This window comes from Tachyglossus aculeatus, chromosome 4 (assembly GCF_015852505.1).
Source record: "Tachyglossus aculeatus isolate mTacAcu1 chromosome 4, mTacAcu1.pri, whole genome shotgun sequence".
Lineage (NCBI taxonomy): Eukaryota > Metazoa > Chordata > Mammalia > Monotremata > Tachyglossidae > Tachyglossus > Tachyglossus aculeatus.
The window spans coordinates 55,713,692-55,732,908 of record NC_052069.1 but is presented as its reverse complement, the minus strand read 5'-3'; the positions used below and the strand labels follow the sequence as shown (position 1 = coordinate 55,732,908).

General features: G+C 42.6%; 1 protein-coding gene across 1 annotated transcript in view; it reads right to left on the bottom strand.

Moving 5' to 3' along the window:
- Window positions 1-19,217, bottom strand: part of SLC30A7 (solute carrier family 30 member 7) — a 107,441-nt gene that overhangs the window by 41,029 nt on the left and 47,195 nt on the right. Inside the window, exons 3-7 of the mRNA XM_038745777.1 lie at window positions 17,524-17,637; window positions 16,281-16,368; window positions 15,595-15,721; window positions 8,678-8,830; window positions 2,589-2,639 (exon numbers count right to left, since the gene is read on the bottom strand). Of these exons, the coding sequence (XP_038601705.1) occupies window positions 2,589-2,639; window positions 8,678-8,830; window positions 15,595-15,721; window positions 16,281-16,368; window positions 17,524-17,637 (533 nt within the window). The remainder of the gene's footprint in view (window positions 1-2,588; window positions 2,640-8,677; window positions 8,831-15,594; window positions 15,722-16,280; window positions 16,369-17,523; window positions 17,638-19,217) is intronic.

The window sequence follows — 19,217 nt, the reverse complement described above, 5'->3', positions numbered from 1 at the left end:
GGAATATATTAGAAATTAATAAAAGCAAAAAATCATTTAATATTAAACATTTTTGTTAGAGATACTAATGCTTTGGATAAACTATTTAAACTACAAATAAAGAAGCAGTCTGAGCATAATAGATTAAGTATGGGCTAAGGATTTGCCTTCTGCAGCATAGCACCATGTACATAACAAGAACAACTTTATATTTCAATATTTATCAGCTCCAGCAAATCTCACTGAGTTCAATTCTCCTGAAGTCTTCTTACTTGGGGAAAGAGAGAGGGCCTGGGTTCTATTCCTGGCTCCACCACTTGCCTGCTCTGTGACCCTGAGCAAGTCACTTAACTTCTCAATTTCCTCACCAGTAAAATGGGGATTCGATACCTATTCTCCCTCCTATTTAGACTGTGAGCCCCGTGTGGGACAGGCTCTGTGTCTGACCTTATTATCTTGAATTTATTCCAATAATTTAGTACAGTGCTTGGAACATAGAAAATGCTTAACTATCACAATTATCATCATTATTATTATTATGCAAGTTGGGAGAAACATTCAGTCTAGTAGACTAGTAGGAGTAGTTTACGTTAGTACAGTGCTCTGCACACAGTAAGCGGTCAATAAATACAATTAAATGAATGAATACAAACATTGTACATTTAAGACTGAAATGCACTAAATGATCCCTAATTGCTGAACTACAGTTAACACATCCTAAAGTGTCTTGCTGATTACCAGGTACAGGGGATAACTGGACTTATCATTTTTTTTTAAAAACCCAGCAAGTAGAAATAGTCACTGTGCCTCTTCTGAGGGCAGCAATTACCTGTCAGTCTGGTAAATCTACCAAATCTGAGTAAATGCAGTTCACAAGTACACAGCTAAAACGGTCACAATATACATCTGTTTCAGCAAGATATTCTATTGATTGCAGGACAATTACTAACAAATGATTAGTTTAAAGTGAAGATTTGCATGCACTCATCATTTAAATCACCCTGAAAAACATTACCTATGCACCCAAGACCCAAATAATGTTAGCTCTCCCCTCCCCCCAGCAATAATGTGTAACGGGGTCTTTTAAAATCGACTTTTCTAAAAAAAAAACAACCTAATAAGATCAGGTCTGAAACTCACCTAAAGAAACAAAAATTCACACATCAAAGTTCTCCTTGGGATTTCTAAATTTTCAGATTTCAAAGGATTAGAGGTGCAGGGTTAAATGCCTATGCCTGGGATAATGTACCAGGTAGTGACCTGCTTTGGGAGTTACATAGATTAGAACGACAAAAGAGGCATCACAGTGGGTTGGGTTCCCCTGAACTTCAAACTGATATTCATCTCTAACTGTGATGAGCCTCCACTAGAATTCACGGAATCCTGTGAAACATCACTTTCTAGTCTTATATTCTACAAAATTTTAAGCTGCTTGAACTGTAGCTACTGTATACTAGTGTTTAGCCAATGTAAGAACGAATGATCCAGTCTTTTATCCTTTGCTTTAATTTACTAAATTTCCCTCTGGAGATAAAATGAAAGATGATGAAGGAACAATTGTGCATGAATATGTTCAATTTGTTCATTACAGATCAATGCACCAGAAGACTTGGCTTGGCGAAGCTCTCCACATTGCTCGAGAAGGGAGCCTGCCAGAGGCCCCTGAAGCCACAGATAACAGGATTTCAAATATTATTAGTACCTAGTAAAAAGGACTATGTACACCCTCATAAGAATCACTGTGACACACAGGAAATGCAACAAAAGAAACAGACCACTAAAGGTTAAGAAGGAACAAAAACCAAGGTATACAGGTGAAACAAGGGAAGAGTCAAGTGCTAGAAGAGCATGAAGGAAATTGTGGTGAAGAGAGAAAACTGGGCTCAGTCACGCTGGAAACCAGGGTTTAGTCAGGAATGAACAGGAAAGTTAGTGAATGGGTGTGGAGCTGGAGATTGGAGTTGGGAATATTGGGATAGATCTGACTTTGACGTCTGGGCAGTGGCAGCAAAAGCAACACTGCATGAGGTGAATATTTTTGTTTTTGGAATACTATAAAGGGGAAAATGACCCTGCTGGACGTAAACACATAAGATATTTGGGCTTCTCTCATTTTCAAAGCTGCTCTGCTCAAAGTAGTTCTCTACTGAGCACTACATAAGTTTTGCTTATTATCACCACAGGGTACAGTATTCCATAGTTAACACTTATATTTTTAAAGGTTTTGTCAGCTACATTTTGTTTCATTTTTCAGTGTGCACATACAAAAAAGCCTTTTTAAAAGTAGTTCTGACATTACTCCACAGGCAGCCAGCTGTCTATTACAATTCCACAGTAATTGCTAGTGATGCTTACATCACTAACACAATGTACCCTGAAAGTTTAAGCACCACCATGTACTGCTTGGTAAATGAGACAGAAAACAAAAGTGAACAGAATAGACCATTTCCAGGAATTCCAATTAATAACGCTAATCAGTTAATTAGAGTTTATAGAAAGATTCACTTTTTGAAAACAATTCTGCTAATCGTCATTGAACCCTAACACTTCACAACACCACATGGTGAAACAAACATTGTAAGAAAGGACATTTCAAAGTTATTTCATACCTTCTAAAATCTGTCTGCTTGGTCCTGCTGTTCCTTTAATCAAGGGACCATCTGTGGAGAGATGGTTGCAAATTAAATTGCATAAAATATTTTCTCAAACATTTATTTTTAAATTGCAATACAAATCGCTTTCATTTAAATACACCAAGAGGCTAGTCATTACATTTATGTATTCATATCAGGCTTGTAAACATATTCCATATTACTTCATTGTTTTACATTTGAGAAATTGAACAGTTCAGAACTTCAGAAAATACAAAAAGTTCTGAATAAAGCAAAGGTTTAAGAAACAAGCCATTTGGATTAAAGCACATTGCAAATAGTCACTAATTTGGCCTACTGGAATGAGAACAGGACTGGGAATCATGAGATATGGGTTGTTGTGCCAGCTATATCACAGGCCTGCTGTGTGACCCTGGACAAGTCACTTAATTTCTCTGTGCCTCAGTTACCTCATCTGTTAAATGGGAATAAAATACCTGCTCTCCTACTCTCAGACTATGACTCTCATGTGGGATGGGGATTTATGACCTTCCTAATTATCTTGTCCCTACCCCAGCGCTTACTGCAATGCTTGTTACTACTATTATCTGTTAGGTGCAAAGTAGGAGGGAGTTCCAGGCTTAAAGGAGAACAAGAAGAAGAATGATGGAATCTGTTAAGTGCTTATTATATGCCAGGAACTGTATTAAATGGGTAGGAGCACAGTAAGTTAGCTTGAGAGGAGTGATGTGTGCGAGCTTCACTGTAGTAGTGGGGGAAGGGGGTAGGAGAGAGCTGATTAAGTGGTGGAGGAGTGTTTTGACTTGATGCAGAGAAGAATGGGCAACCATTGGAGGATTTTAACTATTGGGGAAATGTGTGTACAAAGGAATGTTTCAGAAAAAGATGTGGGAGCCTGGATGTCAAATATTTTAGTACCTAACATACTGGAGAGAGGAGACACTGGAGGTAGGGCAAACTGAAAGAAGGCTGATTTAAAACTAGGCTTGGAGTTCAAGGAGCTCAGGGCTGCCAGGTGACAGTGGCCAAGTAATTTGTTCACTTTGCCATTTAGTCATGGGAAGAGGACTGAGACAGAAGTCCACAAGATTCTCATACAGTGCCTGGCACATAGTAAATGCTTAACAGATTCCATCGTTCTCCTTCTCCCTTCAACCTGGAACTCCCTCCCACTTTGCATCTGACAGATAATTAAAATAACAAGCATTGCACTAAGTGCTGGGATACAGACAAGATAATTAGAACAGACACAAATCCCTGTCCCACATGAGGCTCATAGTCTGAGAATAGGAGAGCAGGTGTTTTATTCCCATTTTACAGATGAGATAACTGAGGTTCAGAGAAATTAAGTGACTTGTCCAGGGTCACACAAGCTAAGGCTACCTTTCCCATCCTTTCTCCCTTATGTTATTCACCCCCTTACTTATTTTTCAGGATAGGGGAAAAGAAGGGGTTTTTGCCTTCATTTTAAGTGTCAGTCAACTCAGTTGGGGAATAGGGTCAGGAGGGCTTCTTCACTTATAAAAGGAAAAAAAAAACAACGAAGAAAATGGTAGTACATCCATTCTTACATCATATTCACTGATCGCTTACTGTGGGGAGGGCACTGTATGAAGCACTTTGCAGAATAAAATATAACAGAGTTGGTAGACAAGTTCCTTGCCCACAAGGAGACTACCTCAGATAAAATCCAATGACTAGCAGTGAACTTGAATTTGCCTGGGCAACCCTGAGCCAGAAACTCTAAATCTTTCCAAGAGCTGAAGAAAATTGAGGCTCAAGTTCCCTATGAGCTTGACCTGACACTTTCAGAATATTCACTAGAATGCCAGGGATTGTTCAAGAGTGAGGAAGAGCCCCTCAACTCCATGGAATGAAAAAAAAAAAACCACAAGGTGATGGTCATTCAGCCTGGAGTTCATTTTTGGAGAAACTGCCGCCAGCAACACAAGAGTCTTCTTTGCTAACAATTCAACTAGAACTGATAGCTCATAAAAGCGTGATGCAGCATGGCCTAGTGGATAGAGCACAGGCCTGGAATCAGAAGGACTTCAGTTCTAATCTGAGCTCCGCCACTTGTGAACTTGGACAAGTCACTTCACTTCTCTATGCCTTAGTTACTTCATCTGTAAAATGAGGATTAAAACTTTGAGCCCCTTAGGACATGGACTGTAACCAACCTAATTTGCTTTTATTCATTCATTCAATCGTATTTATTGAGTGCTTACTGTGTGCACAGCAGTGTACTAAGCACTTGTGAAGTACAAGTTTTATCTCCCCTAGCACTTAGTTCAATGCCTGGCACAAAGTAAGCACTTAACAAATGCCACAATTATGATTATTATGGCACTGAATTAAAAATTCATAATGAACTTCTGCACCTATATTATTATCAATTGTATTTACTGAGGACTTACTGTGTGCAGAGTACTGAACTAAGTGCTTGGGAGAATACAATAAAGAAAACAGATGTGATCCCTGCCTTCAAGTAGCTTACAATCTAGCAGGGTAGCTATAACATAAATTAAATTGCAGGGAGAGGAAGCAACCAAATTTAAGGATATGTATCATAGGACCAGGATCTTGTCTAATTCCCAACTGTGCATTCTTTCCCAGCATTTAGGACACAGTCCTGCACCCAGGAAGTGCTTAATAAATACTGCTACTACTACGCATTTCAAAAGTGCTTTGGGGTGGGGTGAATACCTAAGTGTTTCAAGGGTAGGGACTTGAGTGTATAGGTAACATGGTAAGAATGAAAAATAAGGGTGGGGAGATGAAAAATTAATCAAGGAAAATTTCCTGGAGGATATGTGATTTTAGTAGGGCTTTGAAGATGGAGAAAGGACTGACAGGTATGAAGGGAGAAGAAGCTCTTTGCAGGGAGGATGGTGAGGTGGACGGAAAGCATACGAGAGTTAGACATGATGCATAAATTGGCATTTGAGAAGCAAATAATGCAGGCTGGGTTGTAGTAGATTGGCAAGGTAAAGTAGGAGGGGGAGAGCTGATTGAGTGCCTTAAAGCCATTGGTGGGGAGTTCTGCTAGATGAAGAGATGAATGGCCATACATTGGAGGTCTTTGAGATGCGTGCAGAATATTTTCTTAGAAAAATGATCTGGGCAACAGAGTGGACTATAAACTGGAGAAGGGAGAGGCTGGAGGCAAGGAGGTCAAGCAAAGAGGCTAATGCAGGACATGACAAGTGATTGGACCAACGTGGTAGCAGTGTGGATGGAGAGGAAAGCCAACTATAAAGTTGTGAAGAGAAAATTAACAGGATTTGGTGACTGACTAAACGTGCGGTTTGAAGGAAAGAGATGAATCAGGGATAATCCCACAGCTGAAAGTCCGAGAGACAGAGAGAATGATGGGGTTGTCAATAGTGATGGAAAAGTTGTAGGAAGGATAGGGTTTGGGTGGGAAGATGAGAAGTTCAGTTTTGGACTTGTTCAGTTTGAGGTGTCAGTGGGATCAACACATAGAGATATCTGGTCAGCACTTAAGAATAGTGCTTGGCACATAGTGCACACTTAAGAAATACCACTATTATTAGTAGTAGTAGGCAGGAGGAAAGGCAAGATTGCACAGAAGAGCTCAGTGGCACTAGAGAGTTGGACTTGGGAATCATTTGCACAGAGATGGCAGTTGAAGCCAAGGGAGGAGATACGCTTCCCATGGGGATGGAAGTAAATAGAGAATAGAGAGTGGGACCTTTATATTTAGTATATAATAATAATAATGATGATGGCATTTGTTAAGCACTTATTATGTGCAAAGCACTGTTCTAAGCGCTGGGGAGGTTACAAGGTGATCAGGTTGTCCCATAGGGGGCTCACAGTTTTAATCCCCATTTTGCAGATGAGGGAACTGAGGCACAGAGAAGGTAAGTGACTTGCCCATAGTCACACAGCTGACAGTTGGCGGAGCCGGGGTTTGAACCCATGACCTCTGACTCCAAAGCCCGTGCTCTTTCCACTGAGCCACGATATGACTTGTTGGGAAAGTCACAATCCTAAAACTGACCATAAGAACTTAGATTTCACACTGCAATTATGATCTCAGTTATAACCGCAGCAAGAAAACTGAAAAGGAGAGGAGAGGGCTAGAAGGTTCTGGGCAAATCTCATTAGGCAGGAAATGGACAAAAGAGGCAGAGACTGGCAGTAGGGCAGTAATACCACCAACTTTGTTATATACAGTTTTTCCATTTTTCTAAAGCACTTAATCAACACAGTCTCTCCTCAGTCAACAAACAAGGGGAAGTTCAGTATTTCAGAGATGGGTAAACTGAGCCACAGAGAGGTCAAGCAACATGCCCAAAGTCATACAGCAGGCCAACGGCACAACCAGAAGGAGTCAGGTTTACTGAACTTCAAGCCTCACATTCTTTCTGCTTAAGCCCACTCTCACCAAACTGTTTAGATGGTGCCCAGGGTCAACGGAGACTACAGACAAAACTACAGGCCCTGAACATGTATTTTGGGGAGGTTTTTTTGTTTGATTTAGTCGGGTTTTTTTAAAGAAAGCTCTGTAGAAAGTGCACAAAGAGGTTAAGGGACTAACAAAATAAGCATCAACTGAAAACTCACATAGGAAATGGAAACCGGTTAATACACTAAACTTATTCATAAAGAAATATGATAAGCTAGTTAAACAAAGGAAGGTCATAGGCTTTCATGCCTCGATGAATGCTGTGGGCAGGGAATGTGTCTGTTATATTGTTGTGTTGTACTCCCCCAAGCGCAGAGTACAGTATCCTTCACACAGTAAGTGCTCAATAAATACAATTGATTGACTGACTGAAATAACAGTTTAAAACTGTTTGATTGAATATGACAAAAGAGCAAGAAGCCTTACTAAAACTAATATTAAATAATGTTGGAATCATTAGTGTGTTCTTAAAAGAGATTCCATATTGAAAAATGCCCTTACTAAGAACCGGATGGTAAATTCAGCATATGTTGCATTAAAGCTGCTCTCTTGTTGATATTATATAATTACTGTATTCCACATTTTCCTCAAATAGGTTACCCCTACACCCCTGATAGAGAATCCTAACAGCATCAGAGATCACCCAATTCTAAATACATTTCTTAGGGAAAAAAAGATCACTAATTATTAAAGACACACCAAAAACTACAAATATCTAATGAAACATTTCTTATCATGGAATCCAGTAGATCATAATGCAAAACTATCTTTGAGACTCAGAAGAGGTTTATTTTATAGGGTTTTTTGGCCCAATACTTCAAAAAGGAGACTGGCTTAGGGTACAAAAGAGTTTATTCTCCATTAAATTCTAAGTTCCTTAAGGGCAGATATTATATCCACTTATCCTACTGTACTCTTCCAAGTGCTAAGTACAGTAAGTGCTCAGTAAATATCATTGATGGAGCGATTGATTTCTGCTAATTGAAAGAAAAACTAAGATTAGAAAAATCTGAAAAGTTTTTAGTTTGTGTATCAATGTGACAGCAGTTAACCTATTAGAGGCAATATTTTCAGTTTTGCCCAAGCTGGGCATGGTCGATGGGGTTCGTAGGATCTGAGCCGTCGGGAGGAGGCTGAGACAACACAAAACCAAACTCAGTAGGATTTGGAGAAGGCTCGGACAGACTCCAACTGCTGCTGCCCAAGAGAACAGTCATTTTGGGGCGAAGGTGTCCTCTATCCAACTCTCTTCTTCTCCCAAAAGCCCACTCCCCTGACAGTCATCCCTGCCACAACTCTTCTCATTCCCTTCCTCACCCTCCACCCCACGAGAACCCGCTGACAACCCTCTCAGAATTCCAATTACAACTTTTTTCTTCTTTGAAACTTTCAACAGTGAAGACTGTGAGCCCTATGTAGGATGGGGACACGTCCAGCCCAATTTCCTTGTATCCATCCCAGCATTAAGAACAGTGTCTGGCACATAGTAAGCACTTAACAAATACCACAATTACTATCAATTGTTTTCCATTCTTTAATAACACAAAACTGGTCTCCACTTTCTCCGTAATTTTGAAAACCTTTCCAGGGGGCTCAACTGGTCAGCATCTTATTTAGTTTTCTTGCATTGACATGTTCAATTTGTACTGACCGTGACAGTCCTGACCGTGCGAGTGTCCATGTCCGTGGAAAAGATCATGACTGTGGGCAATGCCGTGCTTGGATTCATGGCTATGACCGTGCCCTCCGTGACTGTGTCCATGATCAAGAGCGCCGTTAAAGAGAGAATGACTATGTCCGTGCTCTGTTGAAAAAAGCAAAACAAACCAGAAAAAGATCATCAGAACATTACGCCAAACCACAGAAAAACAGGCGCTGAGACAAAACTTACTTAAAGTAAAGGTGGAGAACCAGTGGAGTAAAAAGTAATTCTAACACCAAGATAATCTGAGCTGTAATGATAGCGTTTTCGGTCTGAAAAAGACAAGATGAGCCTCAGTCCTGTCCCTCTGTAATGTTTGATATGTACAGAGAGGCCATGATGTAGCTACCCAGACAACCATAGGCTGGGAACAAATTTCATCTAAATTCTTGAAAACTATCCAGGCCCCTAGGCAACAATTGGTCCGGGTGATCCCTGTCAAAAGGGACTTTGGGAAAACAGAACTGATTCCGAGCCACTCAGTTCTAGGGAGTGCTGGACATAAGCCAGAAGGGGCTGAACTCAGGTCCAGTTTAAGGGAAAACCCTGAACAGCCATTCCGGGTATGAACACTGTTCCTAGGAACAGGAGGGACTAGAACCCCCCGCCCTGCCCTGATGTCCAGCTGTCTCTTAGTCACTGGCAGCCAGACCTGGAAATCGATTTTTGGAAGGGCAATGGATTGGCTATAGAGACCCACACAAGTAGGGGAAGCGGCCAGAATCAACGTTGTTAGGACAGCAGGCCCATGCTACATCACGCAGCACCGCTCACTCCAGCATGGTCCAGCCGGGCACCCATTGCTGCTGCATGACCACTGTCCCAAGCCTGATTTGATGGTGAGGAAATGATAACAGTCCACTCACTTGCTCTCTGCTCCCTTCCCTCTCTATCTCGCTGCTGCTACCCACCGGGACCGGAGCCAGATTGGCATTCCAGGGAAATCTAGAATCTAAGGAGGAAAGGCCAGTCCAGCCCCACGGCTCTTATGCGACCCAAACTGTGGGATCACACTCCCACTGAACTAGGAGGAGTAATGAGAGAGGGTGCAAGGGAGAATCTGAAACTCCTAGACTGTGGCCCAGCCTGAGGCATGATCACATTACAACCTGCGTACCTGGAATTTCTGGTTAGGATTTTTTTTTTCAGTTTCGGCACCGGTTCCACGGTGTTGTTTGGTGGGGGGATGGGGAAGGAATGGAGGAGATGCGTTCTCAGCTAGAACCAATTAATCAGTGGATCCAGAACTGAATTACCTCCTTAGTGTCCTTGCATCCCAAGTTCATCAGCACAAGGTCAAATCCCAGAAGGCAAGACTCAAATGCTAAGATCAAGAGGGTTAAGGCAGAAGCATGCCATGCCCTGAACATAAATAATAATGATAGCATTTATTAAGCACGTACTATGTGCAAAGCACTGTACTAAGTGCTGGGGAGGTTATAAGGTGATAAGGTTGTCCCATGGGGTTCTCACAGTCTTAATTCCCATTTTACAGATGAGGTAACAGAGGCACAGAAGTTAAGTGACTTGCCCAAGGTCACAGAGCTGACAAGTGGCAGAGTGGGGATTTGAACCCATGACCTCTGACTCCAAAGCCTGTGCTCTTTCCACTGAGCCACGCTGCATAAAGGCGGAGCTAAAGTGATCCTTTTGCTTGGAAAATCGCTACTCCAATGAATCAATCCTTAGAATTTAGAGTGGCTCAATAAATGCTACTAACTGTGTACAGCACACTGTACTACATGCCTAGTAGACAGAAATAGAATTAGTAGCTCTGCAGACCTCCTGCTCTCAGTGAGTTCCCAATCTACTGGGGAGGCGAGACACTAAAATTAATTATAGGTAGGAGGATGACAAAAAAGGGAATATGCATATGAGTTGTGTTTATTAATAATTATTAGTGATAGCAGTAATAATAATAATACTTGTAGCATTTGTTAGGTGCGTATTATGTGCCAAGCACTGTACTAACTGCTGGGGGGTAGATACAAGATAATCTGGTTCCACCTGGGGCACACAGTTTAAGTAGGAGGGAGAATAGGAATTGAATCTCCATTCTGCAGATGAGGTACCTGACACACTGAGAAGTTAAGTGACTTGCCCATGGTCACACAGCAGGTAAGTGGCGGAGCCGGAATTAGAATCCAGGTCCTTTGACACTCAGGCCCATGCTCTTTCCACTAGGGACAGCTGCTTCTCATAAATAATGTGGTACAGAAGGTATGAACGTAAGAACTGAGTCAGGCACAGAGCTTTCAAGTGGCAGGCAAGTGCTGGAGTCAGAAGGTCTCCTAGAAGCAAAACTTCAGATGTGGAATATCAGATATGAAGAGGGAGGGAATTCCAGGCAGGATGTGGGAAACCAGAATGAGGCACAGTGACTAAGTCAGCATGACATAAAAAGTATGAGCTGAGGTGTAGTGGGAGAAGAGAGTGGATAAATACGAGGGAGTCAGCTGATGGACTGCCTTAGAGGTAATGGTCACGAGTTTCTGCTTGATGCAGAGAGGAATGAGCAAGCATTTGAAGTACTTGAGGAATGGGGAGACACATACAGGACCCTGTCGAAAAACAATCGGCACAGGAGACTTTAACATGGACAGTGGGGAGAGACTAGGGCATCAAGGAAGCTGATGCAGTAGTCAAGCCAGATATGACAAGCACCTGACCAGCTCTGTGGCTATTTGGAGAGGACAGGACAGATCCTGAAAAGGCTGTGGAGGAAGAACTGGCAGGATTTAGTGACAGACTGAATAGGGAGTTGACAAAGAGGGAGAAGTCAGGGTTTGGTTTCTTTTGTTGTCATTTTTTTGTTTTTCATGGTATTTGTTAAGTGCTTATTATGTGCCAGGCTCTGTTCTAAGCACTGGGGTACATACAAGCTATTCAAGCTGGACACAGTCCATGCCCCACATGGGGTTCACAGACTCAATCCCCATGAAGCAGCTTGGCTCAGTGGAAAGAGCACGGGCTTTGGAGTCAGAGGTCATGGGTTCGAATCCCGGCTCCACTACAAGTCTGCTGTGTGACCTTGGGCAAGTCAAATGTAAAAATGGGGATGAAGACTGTGAGCCCCCCGTGGGACAACTTGATCACATTGTATCCCCTCCAGTGCTTAGAACAGTGGTTTGCACATAGTAAGCGCTTAACAAATGCCATTATTATTATTAATTATTATTATTATTATTATTATTTTACCGATGAGGCAACTGAGGCCCAGAGAAGTCAAATGACTTGCCCAAGGTCACACAGCAGACAATAATAATAATAATGATAGCATTTATTAAGTGCTTACTGTGTGCAAAGCACTGTTCTAAGTGCTGGGGAGGTTACAAGGTGATCAGGTTTTCCCACGGGGGGCTCACAGTCTTCATCCCCATTTTACAGATGAGGTCACTGAGGCCCAGAGAAGTGAAGTGACTTGCCCAAAGTCACACAGCTGGCAATTGGCAGAGCCGGGATTTGAACCCATGACCTCCGACTTCAAAGCCCGTGCTCTTTCCACTGAGCCACGCTGCTTCTCTATAATAGCATTTATTAAGCGCTATGTGCCAAGCACTGTTCTAAGCGCTGGGGAGGGTAAAGGTGATCAGGCTGTCCCATGGGGGGCTCACAGTCTTCATCCCCATTTTAAAGGGGAGGTCACTGAGGCACAGAGAAGGGAAATGACTTGCCCACAGTCACCCAGCTGACAAGTGGCAGAGTCGGAATTTGAACCCATGACCTCGGACTCCAAAGCCCAGGCTCTTTCCACTGAGCCACGCTGCTTCTCCAAGCGATGGAGCCAGGATTAGAACCCAGGTCATTCCAGGTCCAGGGGCTCCCAGGCCCCTGCTCTATCCCCTAGGTCACGCTGCTTCACCACCTTAGTATTCTATAGCCCTTTTCTTGCCCAAGTGCTCTCACATTAATTAGTTCATTTCAGTCCTCACAACAACCTTGTGAGGTAGAGAAAGAAGGCAAGTATTATTATTATCCCCATTTATAGATGAGGAAACTGAGGTACAGGGAAGTTAAGTGACTTGCCCTTGGTCACCCAGCAGGTTAACCACACAGCTCACACTCGAACCTGGGTCCTCCGGCTATAGTGGTGCTGGGATGGGAGAAGCAGCGTGGCTCAGTGGAAAGAGCATGGACTTTGGAGTCACAGGTCATGAGTTCAAATCCCAGCTCCACCCCTTGTCAGCTGTGTGACTTTTGGCAAGTCACTTAGCTTCTCTGTGCCTCAGTGACCTCATCTGTAAAATGCGGATAAAGACTGTGAGGCCCCGTGGGACAACCTGACCACCTTGTAACCTCCCCAGCGCTTAGAACAGTGCTTTGCACACAGTAAGCGCTTAATAAATGTTATTATTATTATCATGGGAAAGTTAGCTGGAGGGGGGAGGATTTGGCCCAGACTGAGCCCCCTCCTTCCTCTCCCCCTCCCCCCCCACCCTACCTCCTTCCCCTCCCCACAGCACCTGTATATATGCTTGTACAGATTTATTATTCTATTTATTTTACTTGTACATATTTACTATTCTATTTATTTTGTTAATGATGTGCATCTAGCTTTACTTCTATTTATTCTGATGACTTAGAGAAGCAGCGTGGCTCAGTGGAAAGAGCACGGGCTTTGGAGTCAGAGGTCAGGGGGTCGAATCCCGGCTCCGCCACATATCTGCTGTGTGACCTTGGGCAAGTCACTTAACTTCTCAGAGCCTCAGTTACCTCATCTGTAAAATGGGGATTAAGATTGTGAGCCCCACGTGGGACACCCTGATCACCTTGCATCCCCCCAGAGTTTAGAACAGTGCTTTGTACATAGTAAGTGCTTAACGAATGGCATTATTATTATTACTGACACCTGTCCAAATGTTTTGTTTTGCTGTCTGTCTCCCCCTTCTAGACTGTGAGCCCACTGTTGGGTAGGGACCGTCTCTATCTGTTGCCAACTTGTGCTTCCCAAGTGCTTAGTACGGTGCTCTGCACACAGTAAGCACTACTGAATGAAAGAAAGTTGAGAGGTTTAGGTTAGGATTTATCCAATTTGCCAGTGGGGCATCCATGTACAAATGTCATGGACGCAGAAGAAAATGCAAGAGTGCAGTGGTAAGAAGTCAGGGCCAGGGAGTTATCTGGTAAGAGTGGAAGCCATAGAAGCCAATGAAATAAGAAAATAAATGTAAAATGACAAGAGAAAAAGACCTAGAAGACAGCACTGAGGTACACCCACAGCTACCCCCCCACCCCCCCGGCTTTACCTCCTTCCCCTCCCCACAGCACCTGTATATATATGTATATATGTTTGTACGTATTTATTACTCTAGTTATTTATTTTATTTGTACATGTTTAGTCTATTTTAATTTGTTAATATGTTTTGTTTTGTTCTCTGTCTCCCCCTTCTAGACTGTGAGCCCGCTGTTGGGTAGGGACCGTCTCTATATGTTGCAGACTTGTACTTCCCAAGGGCTTAGTACGGTGCTCTACACATAGTAAGCCCTCAATAAATACGATTGAATGAATTACTCTATTTATTTTATTTGTACATATTTATTCTATTTATTTTATTTTGTTAATATGTTTTGTTTTGTTGTCTGTCTCCCCTTTCAAGACTGTGAGCCCGCTGTTGGGTAGGGACCGTCTCTATATGTTGCCAACTTGTACTTCCCAAGCGCTTAGTACAGTGTGCTGCACACAGGAAGCGCTCAATAAATACGATTGAATGAATGAATGAATAGGGAGGGGGAGGCGGAAGAAGAGCCGCAAAATAGCCAGCCACAGAGGTAAGAGACCTATAATAATAATAATAATAATAATAATGGCATTTATTAAGTGCTTACTATGTGCAAAGCACTGTTCTAAGCAATGAGGAGGTTACAAGGTGATCAGGTTGTCCCACAGGGGGCTCACAATCTTAATCCCCATTTTACAGATGAGGTAACTGAGGCCCAGAGAAGTGAAGTGACTTGCCCAAAGTCACACAGCTGACAATTGGCGGAGCCGGGATTTGAACCCCTGAGCTCTGACTCCAAAGCCCGGGCTCTTTCCACTGAGCCACGCTGCTTCTCAGACCTCTGAGGGAAGCGTGTCAGTTAAACCAAGATGAGATGGTGTTTCTAAAAGTGGTCAATAGTATCGAAGGCAGCCAAGACACTGAGCAAGACTAAGACAGAAGAGAATCTGTTAGATTTGATAAGAAGGTGGTCATTACCACCTAAGAGAATGTGATTTAAAGTGCACATACCTAAAAAGCTAATGCAACTCTGAATGATCTTGCCTAATAATAATAATAATAATGGCATTTAATAAGCACTTACTATGTGCAAAGCACTGTTCTAAGCGCTGGGGAGGTTACAAGGTGATCAGGTTGTCCCACGGGGGGCTCACAGTCTTAACCCCCATTTTACAGATGAAGGAACTGAGGCACAGAGAAGTGAAGTGACTTGCCCATGGTCAAGCCAGAGCGGGCAACTGGCGGAGCCGGGATGTGAACCCATGACCTCTGACTCCAAAGCCCAGGCTCTTTCCACTGAGCCATACTGCTATCTAATCTGTTAGGTTTCTCTGTTAAATTTGATATTTGGACTTATTCAATGGAAAAATCATCCCCATTTTACAGATGAGGTAACTGAGGCTCCGAGAAGTTAAGTGACTTGCCCAAGGTCACACAGCAGATATGTGGCAGGGGCGGGATTCGAACCCATGACCTCCGACTCCAAAGCCCGTGCTCTTTCCACTGAGACACGCTGCTTCGCTTAACAAATGCGAACTGAATAAATCATTGACTGATTAATACCTCAAACTAAGCTCAGTGCTGCAAGGAACTAGATAAACCTAACAGTTTAGAACGGAAGAAAAGGAAGCGTTCTAACCACCATACCAGAGCCGTGTGAATGTCCGTGGCCTCCATGTTGGAAAGCAAATATTCCTATTAGGTTTACAACAAATCCAAGAACTGAAACCAGCAGTAGTCGTTCATGGTGCACATCCGGTGGAGCCAATGCTCTCTACAAGACAGACAACACATGAAAAGCAACATTAAAATCAAGTCCAATCCGATCAAATTCCTCAAAGGAAGTAAATTCACAAACAGGAGACAAGTGACAGAGTCAGGATTAGAACCCATGACCTTTTGATTCCCAAGCCTGTCCTCTATCCCACTACACCATTTTGGGTTTCTGACAGCATCAAACAACAGATACCAAACTTCTATTTTGAAATCATTAAAAATACAATAGCAATTGCCTCCATGGCAACTTTTTGTTTGGATCTTGAGGGCAAGCTTGCATAGGTTATCAGGATTTCCATGGAGAGAGGGGGCAGGGCCTGAGAAAGAAGGACTGTGAGCCCGCCAAGGGACAAGGCAATGTGTCTGATTCTCACCCGAGTATTCTCTCCCAACACTTAGTACAGTGCCCTGCACAAAGCAAGCACTCAAATACTATCACTTTTACTACAACTTTTTAAACTACCATTAACACACATCTTAAAATCCATGGAACTGTAAGAAAATTCATGTTTCAGAAAAGCAACTTCCTGACTTAAAGAGTAGCCAAAACACTGTACCTCAACTCCTTCGGAGAAAATAAAAAAAGCAGTGAAGATCAGAAATAGGCCATTTACAAAACCGGCCAACACTTCTGCTCTAACATACCTAAAACAAAAGAGAATGTGAATATTAATTGCAGTTTCTCAAAATAAAATCCACATTTCTTAGTGACAGTATACCATCCTGTGTAACTTTGGTAGGTAGGCCTCAGTTTTTAGGATTGTAAAAGTGAGCAATATTTAAAGAAAAATATTTTCATTTTCATTCTCCTACGTTACAATGGGTTTTGCTAGACCCTGAAATTCATCCCATAGCACACTACAGCACTCTGACTCACAATTTCCATCACAACACATATAGTCTACAATCAGATATACTCTGGATTTTAGTATATATGTAATATATATATACATACATACACATACATACATACACAAACACACACATGCACATAGTTTTCCTCCTTATCCTAGGAAGGTACCACTGAGTTTTAAATTCACCCATGAGTGTGTTGGTGACTTAAGACCAACATGGAACCCCCAGTTCTGGTCACACTGTCTACACAAAAAAACAGTCTTGTATGCTTTCATGTTTGATGCTTGCAGTGCCTGGCAATGTTCTCTATTCTTCCCCTTTGTGTCTCTTTAATAACTAAATATCATTAAGTGATTAAGAAGCTTTTGCTCAAAAAAAAAAGCCACTTTCTCGATAGCAGTGCACCAAGATGGTCTATTCTTGACAACCGTTTCCAGTTTTCAGGTGGGATGAAGTATTGTTGGAGGCTTTGTGTAACTGGGTCTTTAAAATGTTCCCTCTGTACTCCTGGCTTTTGGTTTCCTAGTTTTTTTATATTTAAAAGTGATACATTTACTATCAAATCAATGACAAAAGATTACTGTAGTTGTATTGATGGTCCAACAGTCTAAGGGAAAAAAATTCCTTCAACTACTATACTAAATGATCACTTGGGTTTTTGATTTGGCTTCCCAATTACTTTCTCCTAGAAGTTAAAATTTATCGTACACTCCCACCCACCTCTTTTCACCCCATGTTTATAACAGAGGAAAGAGTAAGTTAAACATTTGTCATGTAACAAACTCATATCTGCTACGCAACATATTAATTTCTAACGGCTCACATGTTCAGTGGCACACTAAAGCAAAATGGTCCTATATTTTGCAAGCAAAAGCATCTCCTTAGGGCTCCACTTGGACTGGACATCAGCGAGACTGCTATGAAGTTTGGAAGATAATTTCTTACCCATACGAAAAGGCATCATTATCCCTCCACTTTGAAATAACTGAAGCTGCCAATCCTGCCAAGATAGCTGTACTGTCGAAGAACATGTGAAAAGAATCGGAAATCAAACCTAGGCTGAAAAAGGACAGAGACCCACGTTAGAGCTGCGACCAAACAATAACTCATTTCATTCATCCATTCAGTCGTATTTATTGAGCACTTACTGTGAGCAGAGCACTGTACTAAGTGCTTCCTCGCATCAGCCCCTCCTGGACTCTATGAGGAGTAACCTCATTGCTGGGTTGGAAGGGAGGAACAAGACAGGAAAAGGCCAGAGAAATGGCAAAAAGAGATGAGAGAGAGGGGCAGGGGAGCCACACTGCCTCACTGCAGAGCCTTTTGCGTCATCCCCAGCCCACAGTTCCATCCTGCTGTGCACCATGGTGGCTGGGGCATCAGAAGCAGCAGCTACCAGCCTCCACAACATGATGAGCGTTGGGACGGCTGTGGCGAATGCTTTAACTAAGGCGATCACTGTGGCTATTGCCATGACTGCTGGATTTATTATTATGATGATGATTATTGTTGCAAAAATAACCATTGCTAATAACAATAATAATTATTATTATTGCTAATAATCATCATCATAATAATTGGTATTTGTTCATTACTATGTGCCAGGCACTGTACTAAGTGCTGGGGTCCCCCTTCTAGACTGTCTCCCCCTTATAGACTGTGAGCCCGTCGTTGGGTAGGGACAGTCTCTACATGTTGCCAACTTGTACTTCCCAAGCACCCAGTACTGTGCTCTGCACACAGTAAGCACTCAATAAATACGATTGAATGAATGAATGAGTATAAGATAATTGGGTTGGCCACAGTTCCTGTCCTACACAGGGCTCACAATCTTAATCCCTATTTTACAGATGAGGGAATTGAGGCACAAAGAAGTGACTTGCCCAAGGTCACGCAGCAGACAAGTGGAGGAGTGGGGATTAGAACCCAGGTCCTCTGGCTCCCCAGCCTGTGCTCTTTCCACTAGGCCAGGCTACCTCTGAGCAGCGGAGAGCCCGGACCCCTGCTCCTCTAGTCACAGTACTACATTACTTATTTTTTTTCCCTCTTTGCTTCTACTTTGTGTACAGTGTCTTATTCTGTTTTAATTCTTTTATTATTTTATCTCTCCTTATGTGTCAGTCATCAATTCAGCTGTCTGATTCCCACCCAGGCAGCTACGTTACCCAGCACTCAGTACGGTGCGTTGCACAGTCTGGGATTAAGGAATACTATTATTATTCCTATTATTCCTATTCCTACTACTATTACTACTAAGTAATACTACCTATTCTCCATTCTCCCTTTCCCCCTCCTTCCCCCTACTCTTGGGTTTAGTGGTCTAACTGCCTCTTCTAGGAATGGGTCTTTTGTGATCTGAAAAAGCTCTGGGGCTAACCACTGCCTCAAGCCACAGAGAAACTAAAGGAGGCAATCAAGGATTTCTTAGTTTTGCAGGTGTGATCCGGGACCAGGGGACAGGCGTGGAGAGCAACAAGCTCTTTCTCCACTACTGGGGAATGCACCGCCACTTGTCTGCTGGGTGACCTTGGGCAACTCACTTCACTACTCTGTGCCTGTTTCCTCATATGTAAAATGGGGATTAAATCCTACACCTTCATTCATTCATTCAACTGTATTTATTGAGCACTTTCTGTGTG